General features: G+C 41.1%; 1 protein-coding gene across 1 annotated transcript in view; it reads left to right on the forward strand.

Annotated features, from left to right (window-relative positions):
• The first annotated feature begins 3003 nt into the window (after nt 1-3003).
• The window catches only part of LOC134611301 (guanine nucleotide-binding protein subunit alpha-14), a 195857-nt gene continuing 173094 nt past the window's right edge, over nt 3004-25766 (forward strand). Inside the window, exon 1 of the mRNA XM_063455024.1 lies at nt 3004-3711. Coding sequence (XP_063311094.1) covers nt 3591-3711 — 121 coding nt within the window. The 5' untranslated portion in view covers nt 3004-3590. The remainder of the gene's footprint in view (nt 3712-25766) is intronic.

The raw sequence follows: 25766 nt of genomic DNA on the forward strand, positions 1-25766 counted from the left end.
ACCTAACTGTGCCCTCTGCTCCCCCACCTAACCTATCTGTGCCCCTTTGCTCCCCAACCTAGCCTAACTGTGCCCCTGCGTCCCCACCTAGCCTTACTGTGCCCCCTGCTCCCCCACCTAACCTATCTGTGCCCTGCTCCCCCAGCTACCCACTGTGCCCCCTGCTCCCCCACAGCTACCTTCTGTGCCTCCTGCTCCCCCACTTACCCACTGTGGCTCTTGCGTCCCAAGCTACCACCACTGTGCCCTCTCTCCCCCAGCTACTACCACTGTGCCTCTGCTCCCCCAGCTACCTACTTCGCCCCTGCTCCCCCACCCACCACTACACTACCTCTGCTCCCCCACCTACCACCACTGTGCCCCTGCTCCCCAACCTACCACTACACTGCCCCTGCTCCACCAGCTACCACCACTGTGCCCTCTCTCCCCCAGCTACTACCACTGTGCCCCCTCTCCCCCAGCTATCTCCTGTGCCCCTGCTCCCCCACCTTTCCACTGTACCTCTGCTCCCCCAGTTACCCACTGTGCCCCTGCTTTCCTACCTACTACTACACTATCCCTGCTACCCCACCCACCACTACACTACCTCTGCTGCCCCACCTACCACCACTGTGCCCCTGCTCCCCAACCTACCAATACACTACCCTTGCTCCCCCAGCTACCACCACTGTGCCCCCTGCTCCCCTATCTACCACTACACTGCCCCCTCTTTCCCAGCTACCCACTGTGCCTCTGCTTTCCCAGCTACCCACTGTGCCCCCAGCTACCACTACACTACCGCTGTTCCCCCACCCTCCTCCACTGATCCCCCTTCTCCCCACCTACCACTACACTACATATGCTACCCCACCTACCACTACTGTGCCCCTTCTCCCCAACCTACCAATACACCACCACTGTGCCCCCTGCTCCCCCACCTACCACCACTGTGCCCCCTGCTTCCCCACCTACCACTACACTGGCCTGCTTCCCCACCCTCCTCCACTATGCCTCCTGCTCCCCACCTACCAGTGCACGACCTCTGCTCTTTATATCAGCACACATATCACACACATCCAATACACACATATATCACACACAGACACCACACACTACATCATATTATGAGATTTATCACAGCAGAGCTCTCTCATACAAAATGCAATATGTAGCTGTCCTCTGAGCTCCGGCCAATCAGAACGTTGCCACGGATTATCACAGGAAAACTCTGACAATGTAAGTGCCTGAGCTCACAAGACAGTTACTTATGATCTTGCACCTGGTGGAGTCTCCGACCAGATTCCCAGCATACTGGATCACCATGTTCACCTCCTTACAAGGTAACAACAGGGAAGGGGGAATCATTTTTGTTTTTAAATAATTATTAATTTAATAAATCCTATATACAAACACTACACACCTATTGACATACACTGTACATGAATAAAGGAGTATGATAGGGGGGGCGCTGTGAAGATTTTTCGCACAGGGCGCCTTAAGGCTTAAGGCCGGCCCTGTATGCAATACTGAGGTTAAGGGCTCAGCTCCTCTTGTTATCATGCGCGGCAGTGATGGGAGGATGTGATAATATGATTATTCCTTCAACTGTCACTTTGGTCTTCAAAATGACTTGTGGCCTTGCTCCACACTCACACCACAGTAGCCACACTCCTTTGGCAGAATGGTAAGAAAATAGGATGCTTAACATCATGGTACCACGTGTGAGTCTGAGAGTCCTGTCCCACTATGTGTGTTTGCTCCCTGGTGCCTAAGTGGCATATGACATTGCATCCTCCCAGTGCTACTATGTGTAAGAATAAGTGAATCCTTACATAAAGTGAGGTAAAGCGCATGCTCAGTGGGATATCTCCTGTGTTTTCTGGATAATGCAACTTTTAAGTACTTGAGTAGGCTCCTTATCTCAGTGCTGTGTACCTGCTGATGGCAGCTCTGAGTATGACACACATACCTTGGCTGTCCTAGATTTATGGGAGCTACAATCCTGAGAACAAAATGCTATATTTAGCTGCTGACCAGAACTAGGTATTTTCTCTTTAGTGATGTGCAGGGACAGGAGCTGAGGAGGTAGAATCACGTATGTTTTTACTAAGTGAGAATGGTCGGGAATATCGTACAGTGCTGCATAATTTGATAGTGCTCTATAAATAATAATAATAATAATAATGATAATACAAAGTGAATTTCAAATTTGATACCAAAGTAGCTGAACTGGAAGCACAGCTAACTTGGAATTTGTTTCTCGAATTTAGCAGTTTTGGTCTTACATTTGAAATTCACATTGAATTAACAATTTTCACTATAGTCAATAACCCAGAATTTGGCTTTGTCTCCTCAAAATCGCTCATGATTTTCTGTGCCTCAAGAACCCATGTGTTACATGATTTTCCCCAATACAATCTTCATTACTAGTATTGTTATTGTAGTAATTATTGCTCTTGGTTTCGTTTAAAGCATCTACTAAAAAATCTAAAACATTTCTCAGTTTCTCCCTTCAAGACATGGCCCATACAGTGCAGGTTTAAGGCTCCCAGGTATATTATCTGTGATTAACACAGGTGTATCTGAACAGAACTGAGCAACTGATTAACTCGTATTGCAGTGTTTGTTGGGCGGGAAGTGCAAAGGAGGAAATAATGTAGTAAATAACCCAAGCTGCCCTTCTGTGTGTGCATATGCATCAATTCGCTGAATCAAATAATAGTGTTCATTACTGCATATTGTAACAATATGCAAACCATAATCTGAACAAATAAAAACAATTCTGGTTCACCTTTTTAAATAAGAACATGTTACTGCTACAAACATTTTTTTTTTTTTTTAAACAAAAAAATAAATTAACAAAACACTAAGAACACAACCATCCCCCACTAATTATTAGCCTGTTAATGCTAGAGGGTACACAAGGAAAAAAAAAAATCAGCATTGGTTTTTGAAGCAGTTTTTGGCAGGCAGTCACTGCTCAAACAGCCCAACCCTAGTTCTGGAGGAGGGCGGTCCTGTGTCTGCCTTCATTTTACTTCAGGAAAAAGAAAGCTTTCAGTGGAACAGTGATTACCCCACCTCCAGCCCTCTCTCCCGGTCTGTGGGCTTGTGTCCATCTGCTTCTAGGGAAGAGGGACCTCCTTGAAAAAAAGCTCCCCCCTCCTTTTTTTTGTGTCATACACAGTGATTACTGCTGGGGTCAACCTCAGCAAGCCCTGCAGGTCCCACCATCAGTTCCTCCGGCTTCACCACACACAGATGCCTTCAGGAGGGACTGCTAGGGATCCGCTGTGAGACTTCCCAGGATTTGAAAGCTTCTCCAAGGGCTGGAAAGGAAAGAAACAAGGGGGACGCATTTGCTTTGTTCTTGTTTTATTCTCCCTCCTCCTTCTCCTATCTGGAGATCAGCTTGTACTTTACAAGAAGCCAGAACTGCAACTTTACATATAAAGGGGAGAGAGAGAGTTTATTGTGTGTGCTGTAGTAAGGGAGGGCCAGGGTCCCTGCTGACTGCAAGCTGGGATTTCCACTCTGTGGCCCTTTCTTTTATTTTTGATACATAGTGTCTTTAGTATCATTGTTTCAATTATTCCAAGTGCGACTGGAGGATGGCTGGGTGCTGTCTGTCTGCAGAGGAGAAGGAGTCCCAGCGGATTAATGCAGAAATCGAGCGACAGCTCCGCAGGGATAAGAGAGATGCTAGGAGGGAATTAAAGCTGCTTCTCCTGGGTGAGTTAATTATGTGTAATGAATAACCTCTTTTGGGGGGGTGGCGAGGGGGGACAAGATGTATGGTAATGGGGGGCTGCGTGGGCTGGGGCGGTCACATCGTTGATTCGGTAAAACTTCACTGTCACTCACTGCAGTTTTAGTTGATTTCTAACCTATGTGTGTAAATATTTATTTATTTTTTTAACACGAAACCCTGGTGAGATTCCAACGATCGAACCATTTGTAGCTTTTATGGTTTTTGAGTCACAATCAGACAGATAGTGATCAGTGCGAAGTCACAAGACACTGGCCTATAGTCCCGAACCTTGATCTTCCAACGACTCGGGCCAGCAGGGAGCCTTTCTCTGTTCATTACACCTGGGGCTGTTCCTTGCCAGGGCTGATGGGTGGGTGTGTGCATACAAAACAGCCAGGACTCCCCGTGTTGCAGTCCCACATTGCCCTACTAAATTAGATTTTGGCCATTAATGTGATAGATGTGTGGGTGGAAATTGTTTGTTTTTCTTGGGTGCGAGCTGTTTCTGAATAGGGTAAGGAAAGTGGGATTTAGTTTGGGGAAAGGTAGGAAAGGGGAGTTAGGGGGGAGATAATTTGGTTACATGGAAAGCGTTAATGTGGGGACTGCACGTTGTGGAGAATGAAGCGCCACTACACTGGATGGTATTAAACTAGAGGTGTCAACACAGGGAACATGAAGGCCAATTTGATCTATGGGAAAGTTCAATGTAGAAAATACGGAAATATGATGGGGTAAGGGGACCCAGACTAATATGGGCATTATAGGTTGTGGAGAGGTAAATGGCAAACATTTTCCTATTATCTCCCAACCCCACTTTACTCCTATCTTCTTAAGCCAGTCAATTCATTCGGAACATTGTGCATTCCCAACACTTCCTTTGCAGCCAGTTATCCCCTGTACACTGCCATCCTGCAGAACCAGTCACTCTTCTTTATCTTTATCTAAACTTCTTAACCCTTTTTATACAGCCAGTTGCCTCCCTTTCACTCAAATGCAAGTCCATCCCATATTTTACCCCAGCCTATTTACTCACCCAACATGTCACACACTGCACATTCTCCACCTGTGCAGGCCATTTGTATTTGTCCACCCTTTCAGTATACTAAAATAGATTCGTGGGAACACTGGCTGATGAGATGGGCATGGCTGAAGTGGCCAAAGTCATTAGATGGATATGGGCACACTGATAATGTGACTTGGTGGAGGCACTTTACACTCAGTGAAGTTTCCGTTACAGTATTTAATTATATTAGATCTGTGGGTACATTGGCCTTGCATAGGTACTTTTGAGGGTCAAATGCACTTTGGAGAGAGATCTGACTGTTAGGAACTGACTCTTTTGTACTGCTTTCCCTCTTAACATAATTAAGAGTCCACTAAAGTAACTCAGGTCACTTCCACTTAATGGAGTGACTTTTGGAGCACTGTTGATTATACCCTGCAATGTTTACCTTGAAGGGTAAAAAACAACTCCAGTGGCTTACCATTAGAGATACTTACACTGACAGAGTAAAAATCTCACATGATAAAGCATTAATTCAATGCCTTAATATAGAAAAGCTTGAATGCGATGTGCACATGCGGTCCCTAATGCTCCACTGAGGGCCATTGGATTGGACTATTTAGAAGGAGACCATGCCTCCTCTGTGATGTAGTTGGAGGAGGAGAGGAAAACAGAGCTGAGGTAGCCTTGGCATTGGAAAAATGTAATTTCATTATTTTTATGTGACACACTAACAAGGACAATAAAGCGTTTGGAATTCTGGTTTGTATTCTTAATGCTTTTAATTGTTTGTTTTAAAAAGGAACACAGAGGTGATATGTACACACCTGGGAGATCTCATGCACAGTATGGAGGGACATAGGCATACTGGGACAACATTTGTCTGGTTGGAGGCACTCTAAATACAACAGATTACCATGTATTTTCTGACATTTTGTTATAACCATTTAGGCATCATGGGAAACCAGTTTACAGGTGTTAGTGTTTAATGTGTGCTGCTGTCTGAAAACATTTCCTAGTATGTGTCCGCTTAAAGGGATAGTTTTGGCACCATAACAACTATAGCCCCCATGTAGTTGTTATGATGCCACTAGTCAATTGTCTCTCTCCCACAGTAAGTTGTCTGTTTTAAAAGTATGACCCTTACCTGGGGTTTTTAGGCATCCATGGTACCTCTTAAGTGCTAAACTAGAAGCACCCATTTTGCGTTGGATATGGATATATATATATATATCATTATTTTTTATTTTTTTTTGTCCCTTTTGAGACATTATTCTTCTGCCAAAAGTGTCAGCCAACCCTCTGTTAATTGGCAATATCTATGTACGAACAAAATTGATATTGCTAAAGGCCAAAAGTATTGCACGTGTTTAAAAGATTCAGGTTAACGTTTCAAAAACTGACCACTACCTATATGGTGTCTGAGACACTCCTAGGCATGCCATATTACCTCCTTTTTGTTCCCACTGATTTAAAGTACTTTGTAGGAATGTAATGTAAACTCTGTTGCACCTAGAGTGTGTCCATTTAGATAGATCTTACCTAGAGTATGCCCCCGTGGCCTATGTGTCCTAGACCGTTGTGCCCACATACCAAAAATATTTAAATGTACTAAATTATGTGATGGTAAAACTTGTATTCCATATGAATCCTGACTTCTAGTAAATGTTTAACGCATCATACCTCATGTACAGAGAGTAAGCTCACCAACCGTATCAGCAGCCAGTTAAAGGAGCACTTCAAGCACCCTAACCAGTACAGCATGCTGAGGAATCCCCTCCACCACCATTAGAATAGTATAACTTGTTACCTGGGGTCTGCTGGGCACTGCTCCCTGCCTCTACTGCGTTAGAAAGCCAGAAGTCCACTGAGCTAAGCCTGGTGGTGCAGGGTTTAGCTCAGGGGAACTAAGAAATCCCTGCTCAGGAGCTCTGTCGTAACTAGTGGAGGAGGGAAGCAGTGCCGGGCAAACCAAATCTAAAATGGTCTGACTACTTACAATGGGTAGACGTGGGTTTGGGTGCCAGGGCACTCCTGGTACCATAACCACCACAGTATGCTATAGTGGTTAGTGGAGTGTTCCTCTCAAGTTGTAGGGTCAACAACAAGTCTCCCCACATTAATATATAGTTTCTGTGACCCTCTAGGGCAGGGATCCTAAAACTCCGGCCCCCCATATGTTGCAGAACTACAACTCCCAAGATTCTCTGGCTATCTATGTAATTCAAAGAATCATGTGAGTTGTAGTTCAGCAACATCTAGGGGGCCGGAGCTTGAGGACCCCTGCTTTGTGGAATACCTACGTCCTTACCATTAACTCATTTACAGTCATTAATTAGCTTTATTTATTTTATTTTTTTGTGATTTTAAGTGTTATCCTAGGGTTATTGGACTTTAAGTGCACGCTACTGACTAGAGGCAAGAATGGGCAGCAGACAAAGGGTTGATATCATCACAGGGCACAAAGGTGTAGAGGGTAATTTAGAATTTTAGTATAATGGAAGACAGATGGTTGTAAGTTTTAATTTGGTATTGTAGCAAAACTGAAAGGAGGGGAAAGGGATAACTTCACTGTACACATAACTATGAGATAAAGTGATTTTATCAGAGCTGGGCTCTTTGTAAGTTGCTGCCTTGCATTCAGTTACAACATTATATCAATTTTAAGAGTCCAATGCTATTAGCCAGGCCTTAACTTTAGGTTGCCTCTGCATACTCAACAGTGGTGAATTTTTACTCAATGGCTAATGGCGAGTGGACATTTTGAGCTTTTAATAAATACATTGTTTGCAAAAATTTTAAATAGTACAAGAACAGATGCTAAAATAGAGTATATTTTTGTGTTCTAATGTTTAAGGGGATACAACTTTTTGTTTTTCTAACTTTTGTTTTGTTTGTTTTAGGTATGGTAGTGAGTAGACCGTTTCATTACCCCTCCCCCAGCTGCTTGTATTACACACTATACTAGTTGGGTCCAGTGTACACTGATTGAACATTAGGAAGAGTTGCCTGCTCCTGATTTTTGAACTGATGTGGATAGTAGTACTGGTGTGTGTGTTTCTTGTCTTTCCATCAGCAGTTCTTTGAGACCCTTGTGTGATTCTTAACGACCTGTTTAATGGCTAAGTAGCTGTAAACAAATAGGACAGTGGGTAAAAAAAAAAAAAGTGTCAAATGAAAGTTGCCATATTTGCCTTTTCCCGAAATAAAGGTTTTAATTACCAAATCGAGGATTGTACAGGATTAGAGTTTTAGGCTGGAACTCAAAGTTTTAAAATGTTTGGATATTATTGTCTTTCCTCAACAATTCCTGGTTTAGTGAAGAGCTCAGCAAGTATATGTCAAGTTTTGAGTTAATAGTATCCTCTTTGGCTTTAGCACAAGATAGAAATGATTGTGATTACTGCTGATCAGAGTTTTCTGTAAATTTTCCAGTTTAAGCACAGTTTATTTAAATTGAGGCAACAAAAAATATAATTTAGTACATGCATGATGCACGTACTTGTCTTGATATTTTTGTTATACCTATTCTGTTTTTTTTCCTACTCAAATACTTTTGCATTCCAGCATTTTATTTCCCTTTTAAAGGGCAAGGTGCAATATAATAACTTACTATATACAGTGCCTTCCAGTTAAACATAAGCATATGATATCTAGGCACATTTCGTAAAAGCAAAATGGAGACACCATAATATGTCTCTACTTTGACTGTTTGGTCTAAGATTTACGAAACCCTTGTCAAGTCTCCCGATTTATACACCAGTTAGTGCCAATATCTCGGAGGTGGTAAATGTAGAGTTTAGTAGAAATTGTATATGCGGCTTCCTCAGTTGGGATTTCATATTTTAATATTTCCAGAGGTAAAAAATAATTGTTCTTGTAGTACAAATTTCCTTGGTCTTCAGCTAGACATGCAATCACTAAAAATCATTTTATAATCTCAGTGAACATAATACTTTCTGACAAATTTAAAATCTGATGTGAGGGGTGATCCTATTGACTGTATTGTAGTTAGTATCTGGTATTCTGATTCATTTGTAAGGTCATTTAGAGCCCTTGGGAGAAAATGAATCAATAACCCTCAAACATGTTCAGACGTAGTCGACCACCTTCCTATTACATAGTTCATTGTTGTGTTATCAAATTCAATATACAAAAATAGTGCACAATTTTGATTTAAAAATAAACCTGGTATATAAAATTTTTATTAACATTTATTAAAGTAAGGTTTATGCTACATATAACGTTCAGATATTTCAATACATTTGATTGTTTCACAAACTTAAAGAAAATCCAGATTTTTTTTAATTTTATTTTTAATATTTGGGCATAACATTGAATGGCTACATTTAGTCTTTCTGAAATGTAAAAAGGATACTAAAAGCACCAAAACAACTTTAGTTTAATGAAGCCATTTTGGTGTATGGATCATGCCCCTGTGGTCTCACTGCTCATTTTTCTGCCATTTAAGAGTTAAATCACTTTTTGTTTCTGTCCATGCAGGCATAGCCACGCCTCACTGATTGTGACCCATACAGCCTGTGAAAAAAGGTGATTTATTGTTAAATCCGATATGAACTTGCTTTAGAAGTTTTTTTTGTTTGTTTTTTTTCTTTAAATTCTCTGTAAATTGAACTTTAATCACACACAGGAGGCTCATGCAGGCTGTATGATCTTATTTAACAACAAGAGACAGACATGAATTAGACAGAATTTGCAATAAAGGAAGTTTAAATATTAGATCTCTTTACAGGACGTATTTAGGAAGGCTGTGCACGCAGGGAGGTGTGACTAGTGCTGCATAAACAAAGTGATGTAACTCTTAAATGGCAGGGGCATGATCTATACACTTGCTTCATTAAGCTAAAGTTTTTTTGGTGCCTATAGTGCCCCTTTAAGAACATTTACTTCTGTTAATGTGAAACTTTACACACATCATGCCTCCTGACCATCCTGACAATGGAACATTCCAGATTTTCAGATCCTGTCCTGCCATTCCTAAAGTGTTTAGCAAGTGCTCATTATTAGATGCGGTCGTGGCACTAGGACTCTGCAGACAGTACCTAAACAGTGCTTCCTGCAAGTCATGCCAGGTTTACCTGCCAGTAATTCAGGCTCATCTGCCCCTTTGACTGTTAATACTACTTTGCTAGCAAAAAGCCAGATCTCATTAATTTTTAATATTTCTGCCTTTGTTCTCATATATCACTTGTCATACAGACTTGTCAATAAATATACCCTTGTGCGTAATGTCAGAACAATTTTGCAAAACCATTACTACCAACATGCAATTGTCACGTGTGTATTTGCACAACCCTATAGCATATATATATAAATATATACACACACATTGTTTTGTCGAAATTAATATAACCTGAACAGTGACAAATGTGTGTGGGCACATGTGCATGGATGGAATGTCCAGATGTGTATTGGCTTGTGTGGCATTTCTCGGCACCATGAGGCATCTAAACAACTCTCTCTAAATTACCATTTAAACAGGTTTTTTTTTTTTTTTTAATATGATTTATGTGAAGTAAGACTGGAGAAACGATTGATATCGTAACCAAATATATTTTTTCTGTGATCTTATGTTTACACCAGTGTTTCCAAGATCTTGAACTACAGTCAGAAAGACATGTTAACTTTTTTCTCTTCTGTAGAAGCAAAGGTTGAACTAATTTTCCTCTAAATGTGCAGTAAAACAGCTGTATCTTGACAGATATATTCTGTGCTCATCTTTCCCTGACAACTTATTGGGATAAGGGAGAGCAGGCAGCATGGGTATGTAGACTTGCAGTCACCAATCAGCAGAAGTGGTGAGTCTTTCCCTGATACCAAGGTGACAGACATACAGTATTTTAAAAGAAATACCCATAGGTCCTTTTTGCTGATTTGTTCTTTGTCTCACTTTATTTTTTTTAAATACATTGTTTTCAGCGTCTTTAAAACTGACATCTATTAAATGTGTAATGACTCATACCTGCTTCTATTACATTTTTATTTTATTTTTAAAATGTAGCTTTTCACTTTTTTTATTTTTTATGCAGAATGGGACGGGGGAGGGGGGCAAGCAGGGCAAGGTTTTGCAAAAACTGTAGCATTACAAAATTTCATCTGAAATGTAATTGTGCACACTTCCTTGTTTTGTGTTAACAAAAATTAAAGTTTGACCAGTGTCTGTGCGTATAATATTAGTGTTATTTGGAGGTTAACTACACCACAGATATCCAGGGTGAAGATTATTTTTAAAGACCAAATTTATACACTTAAAATGCCTGTAATATAAGATTTTATTTGCAAGAGGCTTCACTATTTACTTGTACTATGATTTGTAACATGACCGTGAAGATTGACAAGAACATCGTATGCATTGCAGTTTAGCCATAAATTACTGGGCAATAAGAATGATTTGGCTGCTCAGCAGATTGTTTGCTTTAAGCGGAGTATATAATACATATATTCTTTCATGCTTCTGTTTCTGCAACTTCCATAAAGTGCTATGTAAAGCCGCTTATATTCTGGTCTGTTACTTCTCCTTATCCCATGTCCCTTTGTCTGGCAGCAATTTTTGGGGTGAATAAACAATACAACTCCCAACTGTAGCTCCCCTTATTATACAGGATGATTGGGACTGCCAAATAAGCTAATACTTCAAATGAGACTTGCCAGTTTTGCTGTATTCTCCCAAACCATTGACTGCGCATACATGTTACCGAGGCTTTGCCTCTATCCACACATTGAATATGGCTGTCCAAGATAAGCATGCAGAATGTGCACACCAAACATAACCCTGCTTTACTAGGTTTTGGTAGATTCCTAAATTAGGTTGTTTCGACTTATTTCATATACCCTATATTAGCTCCTAACAATCTGGATATTTTCAGGGAGCAGACTCCATGCTACTTGGGACCCCTTCAGTAAATGTTTTTTTGTGAAGGCTCTTTCACACAAGAAAACTGCATTTATAGCATTATTTATTTCCTTTATTTCCTTCTTTTTTTTAATCGTTTGCCTAGTTTTATCAGTGTTTTGCTGTTTGTTTTGTAGTTGAAAACTGGTTTGGAGATGAGCTCTTTCTAGAAAAGTGGCATTCCTCAGTTCAGATGGGGGCTGTTCCATGTAGAACGAGGAAACAACCGAATATTCCATTTGCAATTATGCTTTTTGCTTTTCTAAGAGTTGATATTGTATCTGCTTGCAATAAGGCACCATAGTTTGATAACTTTTACCTCTGTAGAACGTATCCCTCTCCCAGAAAAAGGTTATGTAATTTCAGTTCTGTCTAGTATTGCTCCCAAAACTAATGGCAATTTAAAGTGTATCTTTCCTTTATTAAAACAAGTTAATGTTTTTGTTTTGTTTTTAAACTTTTTTTTTTTGTTCTTTTTACACTTTATTTTTAAAACCGTATATGTTTTCTCTTATTGCTAACGTTAACTTAACTGTAATGCTCTGCACGATTTCGTTTCTAAGTACTCCGTTCTATGCAGGATATCATTCATTGATGTTTGAGCAGATACCTCATCTTTGTATTGTCTACTTTTTACATAGTGACTAGTGCTTTATCTATAAGAAATAACAATTCATAAATCAATGTATTTCTATTTAAAATATTGGAAATTGGTATAGCTAATGTCACCTATGTGGTCCTTACTGTTTTAAAATTGTCAAACACACCCAGGTTGTAAGGTCACTTTTGAAACACCTGGTAAATATCAGGGTGGGGGAATTGTATGTGAATCCACATTGGTTTTCTATAAATACTGGCATTTTGCTTGTGTCTGTAACCCGCACATAGATTTACTCTTCTCCGCTATTACTACAGTGCCACTGGTTGAGCTCATTGTGTGAGAGAACATTCATTATAACTGGGGTTACTGTTTGTACAGCCACCTAACGCTAACCCTGTGTGCCCTGACTATCTGATCCACTGATGTCATGCCTGCATATTAATGTTTATAATAAAACTACTGGTGGGAAAGGGATAGTTTCCACAAGGGAAATGGTTCTAGTTACAAGTTTTTGTTTTTATTGTTTTTGTGCCGCCCAAGTGAAAAGGATATCTTGTCACGTGTAGCTTTACCCTATTTGAAATTAAATTCTGACCAATTCACACCCTTGTTACACATGAATCACTGACTGTCAATGTCTGGGTGCAAAGGCAGTTTGCTTATACACCCCCAGCATAAAGCAACAGTTTGCATGAGGGATGAGAGGCTTCTTTACAAAAAGACATGTAAGCTGCCATATTAGAAAATGGTGTCACCTGCCAACACGTGGACATAGGCAGCCTATACAATGTTATAATCCAATTTAAGTTTGTTTTGAATTCTGACCATTTACACCCATCGTGAATAACCCCGATTTTCTTCAGTGTAAATAAGTGTTTTGTTTCTGCATATTTCTCTGCTGATTTGGCTACACTTGTCTTCCCGCTTCCCACTAACTCAGTACTACAACCTCTTAAAGGGACACTCCACTGCCAAAAATATGAATTTGATTGTTTAGTAGATATACACCCAAAGAAAACATGCATGGATTTAACTATGCTTTTTATTTTATTTTTTTCCTTTTGAGGTAAAGTTAAAATTGGCTTGCAAAAGCTGCATGTAACTTGTCTGCAGCCTTTCCAAACCCTCCTCTCCTTCACCTGCTCAGACCTTCTGTGGCGGTCCAATCACAGACTTCCCAATGCAGCTCAATGATAAGTCTGTGCAAGAAGTATTTGTGGAGCAGATCTAAACAACCAGGAATTAACATCCTAACTCTGTACCACACATGAATTCACTGACCTCTTCAGAAATACCAATTTCCCCCACAAATGTTTGTAATGCATGGCTAGGTAAATCTTTTACACGTGTGGCAGTGGGTCTGATTTTAAATACCTGAATTCAATATTTAAGAGGTGTGTCCCAATAAGCTTGTCTATATTGTACAGGGGTGCCCAAAAGGTAGATCCCCATACCGTGCATACCTTTTTTAGAATGTCAAATCCTAATAGAAGCTGTAGTTTTACAACATATAGGGATCTATGTTCTGGGCACTCCTTGTATAGTGTGTGTGTGTGTATATAGGCATCACAGAAGGCTTGCAGTGGCAAGTAACATTTAAAGTTCACTTCCACCACCACCACCACCAAAATGAGTATTTCATAGACCTAAAACCATTATGAAATTCTATAATAATGCAAATTCTGATACCAATAATACAAACTTTAATAAAGATGTATTCTTTGGCATAATTTAAATATATTTAAATGAAGCTATGATATTTACAGGATTATTTGTTAAAGTAAGAATTTCAAATTTAAGCCCAAGGTAACTGATCTGATGGCAAAACTGACTTGGATCATTTTTTTTTCTAGTATGTCTATTTTTGCCTGTAATGTAAAATTCACTTTGATTTTGCAAATCTTTTTAGTGAGTACTATAGTCTTCTCCTTCTTTCCTTTTTTTTTTTTTTTTTTTTTTTTTACAGGATTTGAAACTTTGTAACTTGCTCTCAGTGTAGTGTTGGTATTGTTTTTATTTATTCTTTCTACTTGTTCAGTGATTACTGTAGTATGTCAGTGTCCAAACAGGTTTATATGTCACCTTCACAAAGCCATTAATTGTGATGGTAATCCCCAAAAAGGACAGAATTCCTGTGGTAGATCTGTGTGCTTATTACTTGTGGCAAACCTTTACTCTGTATTTCCAGATAAAAAGGTTTTTCATTAATACAATTATTTTGTTGTGAATATTTCCACATAACTGTTTTATATATCTCGATTTTGAAATAGTTTTATTACACTAGCCTTGCGACCTCTATTTAAAAAAAAAAAAAAAAAATATATATATATATATATATATATATTTATTTATAAAAAAAAAAAAAATCTTTTTTTTAAATTTTTATTCTGAATGGCAAAAGGAGTTTAAAATAGCTAATCTGTAATGCTTCTCTAGATCAGCTATTTCTGCCTCTTTTATGTTAATTTGTGACAAGAGTTTAGTGAATCCAGGTGGTCCTCACTTTGCGACCTACCTGTTTTACGGCTGCTCGCACTTACAACCACCTCTCTAGCATGGGGATTCAAGGGATTCCCCACGTTATAGACCAGCTCTCTGTTAGAGGAATTCCCTGCTCTGGTGCATATGTCTACATTCTGGGGAATTTCCCTGAACTTAGACAAGTGCACCAGAGTAGGGAATCCCAATCTATGTTCGGGGAACATTCCCCCGAACATAGATTTGAGGGATTTGCTGCTCTGCTGCACTTGTCTATGTTCTGGGAAATTTCCCTGAACATAGACCTCACTTACCAAGCAATTTGTTTTACGACCGGGTCATAAGAACGGAACCCGGTCGGTAAGTGAGGAGTGCCTGTAATGCTCCCACCCCCTTTAGTAGTTTTATTCAGACCAGGGTTTGTTTTAACATATACTGAAATCTTCTCATTGATGTAATTTGTTCTGTGTACACTCTCTTAATGGCTTCTCTACAAATGGAGAGGTGCTTGATTTTATTTATTTATGATTAGAATCTCTATGACCCTCCTCTAAACTCCATGCAAAAGTGATGTACATACACTGGAATGGAAAGTGTCCTATTGGGCATTATGACGGAGGCTTGCAATGGTGGGTGGGTGAGAGCAGAGATGTAGGGAAGATTTTAACGTCCGTCTCAGCAGCATGCAGTGTACTTCGAGAGAGACTTTAAATGTGCATAAAACTGACATTTGGCAGCCCAGGACAGAGTTCTGGACTTCCAATGTCATGTGTCCTGGGGCTGCTAGTGCACATGTGTTGTTTATGTATTATGAATGCATACCCTTAACTTTCACATCATTGGTTTGCCAATGACAGTTTTTTTACGATTTCCGTTCAAAAGTGGCAGTCCACCCCAGAAAGGGGCGGCCTGCCCAAATTACATGCAGGTCAGCCTGGGGTGAATGCAAGATCTTCCTGCCAATCAAATAGGCTGTGAGGGCAGAACTGGCAGGGAACATTGTTTCTGTGCTCTGCAGTGTCCTAGTGTCTGAGTCGCTTGTGCTACACATTTTGGGGACAGTTCCTGGTGTCCCCAAAAGTGCGGCACTATGGAATCAAGTCAGGCCGGCTGGGCAAGATATGATATTTATGACTGTACTGGCAAAATTGGTTTGGTTGGAATAAATATTAATGAGGGTGATCATCTTGCTGAAGTGCTCTTTGTGTCTGGAGTCTCACATTGTAGACAGTTTATAGATGTGGTGGGAAAGTTCCACTAAAAGAGGGCAGGTCTGCAGCATTTAGAAGAGGGTTTTTGTTTTCCCTTTCATTCAAAAGAAAAGAAAACAGGGGAAAAAATACACGCATGTTTTCTTTGGGTGAATATCTACAAAAAACAAGCAAACAAATCTATGGAGTGATTCTTCATTATTGTAGAGTTGAAGTTTTAATTATAAACCAACCCCCACCCCTCTCTTTAGGAACTTTGATTATTGTGTGTATACATTTCAGTGCTGTTATGACCAGCAATGCAATGAGCTAAAGGTCAGCCTGACTCCTATTGCAGGGAACAATAGTGAGACTCATGAATCAACTAAGTGGGAAAGGGTGCAACTTTTTTTTTTAATCCAGTATGTGATTTAGGATAGGTTTCCTAGTATTTCAGAGGAAACCTATCGGAACAGTTTACCTCACGTTATTGCCAGAAAATTTCACATGGAAGATGTTTATTGCATGTTTGTATTCTGAAAGCAGACCTGCCTAAATAAAAATACATTTTAAAAGCATGAAGTAAATGTATTTTTAGAACAGTAAAGTTATAAACCATTAAAATCTACCCTGATAAAAGTTCAGAATGGAAAATATTCTACTTTTGGGGCTTTCTGCATGCTTAAAGGGTTGCTCCAATCACAAAACCATTTCAGTGACTTGAATTGGTTACGGTTCCAGGAGTATATAGGTGCAGCATCTCGCTTTGAAACTTTAGAGTTCCGAGCTGACTATTGTCAATTCTGGGCAACTTTCATTGCACAAAATGTCAGTCATAGGTTGAGAGCGGTTAGCAGACACTTTTAGCCAATGAATGGCATGTGCGCTCTGCAGAAGTAACAAATGTGTCACTGGAGCACCAGTGGTGGCTAAACAGCTTGACCCATTACTAGGGAACTGGGCCGGCCGAGAATGGAGGCATGTAGACTGTGCAAGGAGCATTGTTTTAAGTGCTCTCCACATGGTCCTAGTTCCTTTAGAGTAACGTGTCTAATGATGCGCCTACGTTGGGCTTTATTTGGGACAAAACTTGGGACCGCATTATAGGACCCTAAATTCATGACTGTCCTCTTGGTAATTAGGATGGTTGGGAGGCCTGATAAGTGTTTTTTATTTATATAATTTTATTTTATTTTTTTGCTTCTGTTCCAGTTCATGTAAATAGATTTGATGGTTACTCATTTTGTAAAACAACCCAGGAACCAGTGGCCGAACTACTGCGACCAGGCCCTGGCGTTCCAGCTGTCAAGAGGTGGCCCTGGTGCATATTGCCATATGTATATTTACTGTTGGTATATTTTGCAGAATTGGCAATATACCATCAGTAAATATACATACGGCAATTTTATATAAATCTCTATATCTATATTTGTGCTCGGAAATTAATACGTAATGGATAGTATCTGTAAGGGCAAAGTTGGTTGTGGTGTGCCGAAACCAACGTACGAGTGGGCCTGTAAATAAGAGGGCACAAGAGAAGTTCGAGAAAATACACACTTTATTGCCTTTTACATAACCAAGTTCCTGAAAGCTTGATGAAGCTCTTTTTCTGGTCGTGGTATATATGTATGGTATATGGAGGATTTCCAACGACCCAGTCTCTTGATGATGTGGACCGGTGTGTTTGTGCTAGAGGCTGATGAGGCGGCTCCTATGTGGAAGGAGTGCCCGGAGAATGAAGCCGGATTGAAACCCAGTTTGGATAGTAGTGTTCTGACATGTGACGTGAATTTAGCCGTGGTGAGCGGGTGCCCTTGTAGTGATAAGAGCGGAGAGTATGTTAAGTGCGCGTGATGGGTTGACCGTAGGTGGTCTAGCGCCTTGACCGGACACCAGGCATTATCGGTAGGGAAGAGAGGAATTATAGTGGGGTGTTGTGAATGATTGGTTTTAGTTGATGGGATCGAAAGTAGGTAGTGATCCTCCACCTTTGTGAGGTGTGATGTTTTTAGGCTGTGCGTGATATCTCCTTGACAAACAACGGTGAACTCTCTGGGTCTGAGAAAGCCATAAAAAGCAAGATAAATAGCCAATTTGATCACCAGATTTGTGTTGGGATCGAACGGGGATTTGTCAAGGAGATTGCTAAGTGATCTGAAGATAGGCCCATCTATAGGTAGTCTTGTGATGGTGAGTGGAACTGAAACCTTTAATATACCTTTTCAATACCTTTTTAATGAGATATGATGACAAGAAGGGGGTGTTGTTAGGAAAATTGGTGAGGCTATGGTGCTGAACCCCGGTGAGGTAAAGTTTAATGGTGTTGAAGATGTAAGTGGCAGAAAGAGGCAAAAGCCACCATGGTTTGTGTAGAAAAGTCGCCTTGTAAACCGAATTCTGCAGTGAATTTGTTAAATATGGTAAGTGCCCTATTGTCAGAGATAGCTGTGTTAGGTGATAGTGCTTGGTGAGTGAGAGTCCTAGCGTGATGCATTAGTGTGCTCAATCCAGGATTAGTTCGTGAAATCGTCGTGTCCTGGATGGCTGGTGGTGAGCCATAGGGAGTGCCTGGGAGAATACCTGGAATTGAGAGCGAGAGAGCATCAGCAGCCGTGTTGTGGATACCCGGGATGTGAAAACAAACTAAGTGAAACTGGACGGTTGCTGCCAGCCAGGTCAGCTTGCGAATCAGCCGCATGATGGTCAGGGACGATGAGCGCCCCTTGTTAATGATTTCGCAAGCCGCCGAGTTGTCAGAGTAACATTTTACTGCCTTGCCGGACCAGAGATGACCCCAGGTTTGTGTGGCCGCCACAATGGGATAGATTTCGAATAGGGCTGAGGTCTCCCTGAATCCTGGCAAGGCATCCGTCTCAGCGGGCCAGTGACCCCTGAACCAGTGGTTATCAAAGATGGCTGCGAAACCAGTGTTGGCTGCAGCGTCTATGTAAATGATGGGTGAAGAAGTGGAGAGAGGGGGGATAAACATGGAGATACCGTTCCAATATGCCAAAAACTTCCCCCACATAGCTAAGTCAGCCTTGGCGTGGGGGTCCAATGAAACTGGGCAAGAGTCCGGTACCCCGTGGAGCAGGCAAAGAAGCCTGGATATAAAAGACCTTCCCTGCGGGATAATGCGCATGGTGAAGTTAAGGGATCCCAGAAGGGACTGAAGTTCCCTTCTGGTGCAAACATCATTCCGCAGGAACATGTCTATCTCCCCTCTCAAGCGGGTCAGTTTGTCATAGGGAAAGGCTAGCTCGGAGGGTAACAGTCTAGCTCTATCCCCAAAAAGGTTAATTTAGTTGTGGGGCCGATTGTTTTTGATGGGGAAAATGGTACACCAAGTGTGTGTGAAAAAAAAGAAAAAAAAAAAGTGCTGTAGTACTGCTGATAGCGATGGGTGTTTGTGCCCCTGGCTCGATCAGTAAGAAGTCGTCTAAGTAATGGATAACGGAGTGACACCTGAGGACGTTCAGAAGCAGCCAGCATAGTGACTCAGCGAAGATATCGAACAGTTTGGGGCTGCTTCAAGAGCCGAAAGTGAGTCGTGTGGAGAAGTAGTACTTTTCTCGCCATTTAACACCGTGCAAGTGCCAGAGTAAGGGGTGCATGGGTAGTAATTTAAAAGCATTTGTGATGTCCGTTTTGCTGAGCCAGGGGCGACTACCAGAAGAGATGATGGACTGTATCGGCGTTCGACTCTGTATCAACTCTGATCGGCGTTCTAAAGTGCTCCGTGCGCATGTTCAAGCAAAGCTCCACCCCCACGTGACGTCGCGGCATGCCGTCATCACGTCCGTTTCCATGGTGACGCGGCAGACGCGGCGCCGACCTAGGTGAAGTGCATCTCTAATCAGCATTGTAATGTGCTCATGTGCAAGTAAAGCTCCGCACCCACATTACGTTGTAACGTGCCGTCGTTGCGTCTTTTTCCATAGCGACGTGGCACATACGGGGTAACTATGGAGATAGGAATACAAAAACATTAACAGTGTATGAAATATTGCACGTTCTGGGGATCAGAGAAATGAATAATAGAGAATAAAGTGCATATAGTACATAAAGTGTAGAGTGTTGAATAATATATGGTGAATGATATATATTAAAGGTCTTACATACCATGATGCCTAATTGTGAGGCTAGTGACAAATGAATGGTCATGCAAAGTGACCATTCATGATAAGGGAATCTAATATCAAGTTATTATCTACAAAGTGCAAAATAACCAAGAACAAAAGTGCCATGTGACTTGATTTAAAGTGCCAAACTGTGAATTTATAAAGTGGCATAGTGAATAAAATGGAGGGTATAATTACGGTATATGGACAAACATTTATATACATTGTATACAGACGGCATCATTGATAAGATGAATACTCCTAAGTGAACTGTGCTGTCAAGACATAGAGTATAAACACTATAATTAATTCATAAATAATACATCTCTTCAATCGGGGTATTATATATTCAAGGCTTGTCTTGGCACACTACTATACTAGTTCACTTTTGAGTATAAACAAAAATTATATATGGACATCTATTGCATAATAAAGATGATACCTGTATATTGTTATTGCCCACAGAAAACAACTTAATAGACACAGACATATATTCAACACAATATAAAAATAAAAATAAAAAATAAAATCAAGCTGGAGCTGAGATTCATAGAAAAGAGTGGTTTCATTAAGTCCTATTGGAAATCTGTGTCTAATTCAGAAATCCAAAATGCTTCCCGATTCAACAATATTCTCCCACGATCGCCTGCTCTTCGTGATATGGGCACATGGTCTATGCCTAAAAATTTTAAGAAGGCCAACGGGTGCTTATATTGCAGGAATTGCTTAGCCACTTTATTTTTCATATGTACCGTCCCTGTAGGCCAACCTGATGCTGGAGCGCTGGCCTCTAATTCTTTTACACAGGGCTGTTTCGGTTTTCCCGATTATATACCAGTCCATGCGGGTATGTAAGTTTTTATATATTACATGTGTTGTTTTACATGTAATGGTGTGTTGTATGGTATACTTCCTGTTCGTGTGCGGATGGATAAAACTTTTTGAGGGCATCATGTGCCCACACGTTTTGCATCCCAAGCAGCGTACAGATCCCCGTTTCTGGATAACACTTTCATTTGCATAGCTATTGATTGGATCTGTACGTACCATCATATCCTTCAAGCTCTTATTTCTCTTATGGCAAATCAGAGGAGTTTCATCAGTAGCCAGGAGCGTGTCATCAGTAGCCAGTATTTTTCCGGACTGTTGAAGAAATCTGAGGAGTCGAGTTGTGAAAAGCCATGGGAAAGACTAATCGTTGAATTGAAGGTGCCTCCCTCCTCGCTCGAGTTGTCTTAGCATGTTCTAAAGCTTTACTGAGGGTATGGCCGTGATATCCACCATTCAAAAACTTTAGTCATTTCCTGTAACTTGATTTATTTTACAATGTCATTCGAGTTGTTCCTTATTACTCTAAGGTATTGTGCTTTCGGTAAAGATTTATTTATTTAAAGCCTCAGGATGCGCACTTTGCGCGTGAAGTAAGGTGTTTCGATCCGGGGCCTTTGTGTAAAGGCAATACTGAATAATATTCTTCCCAATAGATAATTCGACTTCCAGATATTGAACTTTATCGGGGCTGATGTTTGCTGTTAATCTACTCGGGGTTTGTAATCTATTAAAATCTTCAACCATACAGGGAGTGCAGAATTATTAGGCAAGTTGTATTTTTGAGGATTAATTTTATTATTGAACAACAACCATGTTCTCAATGAACCCAAAAAACTCATTAATATCAAAGCTGAATATTTTTGGAAGTAGTTTTTAGTTTGTTTTTAGTTATAGCTATTTTAGGGGGATATCTGTGTGTGCATGTGACTATTACTGTGCATAATTATTAGGCAACTTAACAAAAAACAAATATATACCCATTTCAATTATTTATTTTTACCAGTGAAACCAATATAACATCTCAACATTCACAAATATACATTTCTGACATTCAAAAACATAACAAAAACAAATCAGTGACCAATATAGCCACCTTTCTTTGCAAGGACACTCAAAAGCCTGCCATCCATGGATTCTGTCAGTGTTTTGATCTGTTCACCATCAACATTGCGTGCAGCAGCAACCACAGCCTCCCAGACACTGTTCAGAGAGGTGTACTGTTTTCCCTCCTTGTAAATCTCACATTTGATGATGGACCACAGGTTCTCAATGGGGTTCAGATCAGGTGAACAAGGAGGCCATGCCATTAGATTTTCTTCTTTTATACCCTTTCTTGCCAGCCACGCTGTGGAGTACTTGGACGCGTGTGATGGAGCATTGTCCTGCATGAAAATCATGTTTTTCTTGAAGAATGCAGACTTCTTCCTGTACCACTGCTTGAAGAAGGTGTCTTCCAGAAACTGGGAGTTGAGCTTGACTCCATCCTCAACCCGAAAAGGCCCCACAAGCTCATCTTTGATGATACCAGCCCAAACCAGTACTCCCCCTCCACCTTGCTGGCGTCTGAGTCGGACTGGAGCTCTCTGCCCTTTACCAATCCATTCATCTGGCCCATCAAGACTCACTCTCATTTCATCAGTCCATAAAACCTTAGAAAAATCAGTCTTGAGATATTTCTTGGCCCAGTCTTGACGTTTCAGCTTGTGTGTCTTGTTCAGTGGTGGTCGTCTTCCAGCCTTTCTTACCTTGGCCATGTCTCTGAGTATTGCACACCTTGTGCTTTCGGGCACTCCAGTGATGTTGCAGCTCTGAAATATGGTCAAACTGGTGGCAAGTGGCATCTTGGCAGCTGCACGCTTGACTTTTCTCAGTTCATGGGCAGTTATTTTGCGCCTTGGTTTCTCCACACGCTTCTTGCGACCCTGTTGACTATTTTGAATGAAACGCTTGATTGTTCGATGATCACGCTTCAGAAGCTTTGCAATTTTAAGAGTGCTGCATCCCTCTGCAAGATATCTCACTATTTTTGACTTTTCTGAGCCTGTCAAGTCCTTCTTTTGACCCATTTTGCCAAAGGAAAGGAAGTTGCCTAATAATTATGCACACCTGATATAGGGTGTTGATGTCATTAGACCACACCCCTTCTCATTACAGAGATGCACATCACCTAATATGCTTAATTGGTAGTAGGCTTTCGAGCCTATACAGCTTGGAGTAAGACAACATGCATAAAGAGGATGATGTGGTCAAAATACTCATTTGCCTAATAATTCTGCACACAGTGTAGTATATGCCTCTGTTGGCGTGCCCTTCCAAATAATGAAGTCATCAATGAAGCGATAATATCCTTGTATTAGGTGGGCATACGATGTCAAGATGTTTTTCTTCTCATATATATACATGTACGCATAAGCATACATGGGGGCCATTGCCGCCGCCCAGATAGATGTACCTGATACTTGCAGGAACCATTCTTTCTCAAAGCGAACCTAGTTATGCTCCAGAGCAAGTGTCAGAACTTCCAACACAAACTCTATGGGAGGTCCTTTATAAACTGATGAGTGGGATAGTACTGTTATTTATCTCTCCCTCTCTCCCTCCTTTTTTCTCCCCTTCCCCCCCCCTCCCACCAGTTCAAAGAGGGAAAAAAAAAAATCTGGCCCCTGGATAAAGAATGTTGTTGACATTTTACCTGTCTTTTACTATGACTTATCTGAAATCTATCCTATATGGATTGAATATATCATATCGACGGAGGGGCGAGGCTGAACCAGTGCCGAGGTTCAGCAGACACCGGCACTGGAATTGGGTAACTGACAGAAGGGGTTTTTAACAACTTTGGTGTTTATGGCACTATAGTTTCCTTTTAACCCCTTAAGGACACATGACATGTCTGACACGTCATAATTCCCTTTTATTCCAGAAGTTTGGTCCTTAAGGGGTTAAACAGCACTGGGGTAGGTGAAAAGGCAAATTTAGCAGTCATTATAAAGTTTTAAAGGATCACTATAGGGTCAGGAACACAAACATTTTATTCCTGGTCCTATAGTGAAAATCCACCATTTAGGTGGCTTGCCCCTCAGAATGAGTTAACACTCACCTTATTTTCAACTCTCCACAGGTCTGCCGGTGCTGGCCCTGCCCCCCCTTGGTGACACCATCAAAATAGCCGATTTTTAGTCAAACCAATGCTTTCCCAATGGGTTTCCCCCATGGCAAAAGCATTAGATTGGCTAAAATCGGCAAGGGCCAAACACCGTTTTGGCCGATCCGCGCCTCCTCATAGAGATGCATTGAATCAATGCAACTCTATGGGGAAAATTCAGCTTCCCCTACTGTGCAGCCCTGAGCCAGAAAGCAGCTAGAGTGGCCACTTGGAGGTGTCCCTAGGGGGCAATGTAAACACTGCCTTTTCTCTGTAAAGGCAGTGTTTACATGACAATGTTTGAAGGGAGCGATTATACTCACCAGAACATTAAACTGTAGTTGTTCTGGTGACTATATTGTCCCTTTAACTAAAATTGTACTGTAATTATGGGAAGGTCTGGTGATAGTCAGGCTTATAATGTAAGCTAACTCAGCTGTGTATGCTAACTTTTTGTACAACTTTTTTCAAGTGGTTCTTGTTAAAATATTAAATATTTTGATAGAAATATGCTTGCAATTAAAATATCTTCTGATATTGACAATAAAAATTAAGTGTTTGAACAATTTGCATTACATTAACAATAACTCAATTAAGGTTTTGACACTGTAAAAAGTTAAAGCATCTGTGGCAAACCTAGCCACTTTAGGTCATATTGCAGAACATTTAAAGGTTGTCTGAAATAGCTGTGTTAACCTGGTGTAAAAATGTATTCGTGGGTTTTAGAATAGAGAGCATGCATAGGCTAACAGCCGTGAATAGAATTGTCAGTTAACTCCTGGAGCCGTGAATAAAGTTGACAGTTGACTCCCAGGCTATGCGTCGTGTGGTCCTTGGGAATGGGAATTATGCTGTGTCCTGCCTTCTGTATGCTGAATCCCGACTACCAGCGAAGAGCCCTTGGATTAACCCCTGCCGCTCCGCTACAGCATCAAAAACTAAATCAGACTCTCCGCACTAAATGCCTTTTCCTTTACAAGAAAATCCATGTTGCAGTGATGTAATTTTTAACTAAGAAATTGTGATTTCCCAGGTGATCCTGGTCCTACAATGAGATTGTGTGAGAGTGCTAAACCTGCTAATGGAACTTGCACAACTAAACATGCAAGTGAGCATAGACTTCATGAGAAGTCAACTTGTCCTTGTTTGGAAGAGGGAATGCATTGGTCTATAAGCAGGCAGAAACTTATGGGATAGGGTCATAGGTCAGATGACCAAAAAGAGATCAAGATAAGAATTGTGGACGAGGACCGTGGCATTAGATTGCCGCATTCCTACAATCTAATGCGCTGACTGTTCTCACACTGGAAAGGCATCTAGTGGAAGGCACTTAAGGTGTCTATAGTCCTGCAATGGAAACCTTGCTGTAGCTACAAAATGGCACTAAACCTAGACCACATTGTTAAGATTAAGTAGTCTGGGTGCCAGGGGCGGACTGAGAACCCTCAGGGCCCCCGGGCAAAATAAATCAAGGGCCCCCTTACAGGCCCCACCCATACTCCGCAGCAAGCGCCACCCATGTCCCGCCTCCATGCACCACCCCAGCCACACCCTACACCAGGGGTAGGCAACCTACGGCACTAGTGCCATGCACGGCACTCAAGGTGCCTTTGCACGGCACTCAAGGCTGCTAGAGCCAAACAGGCTCTGGCCTATCAGGCGTCTCAGTGAAACTTCAGATACCTGCTAATACAAAAAGGTGGTGAAAGACAATCCTCAATTTATGCATTGCAGCACATAGAGGAAGTGAT

This window comes from Pelobates fuscus, chromosome 5 (genome assembly GCF_036172605.1).
Source record: "Pelobates fuscus isolate aPelFus1 chromosome 5, aPelFus1.pri, whole genome shotgun sequence".
In the NCBI taxonomy this organism is placed as follows: Eukaryota; Metazoa; Chordata; class Amphibia; order Anura; family Pelobatidae; genus Pelobates; species Pelobates fuscus.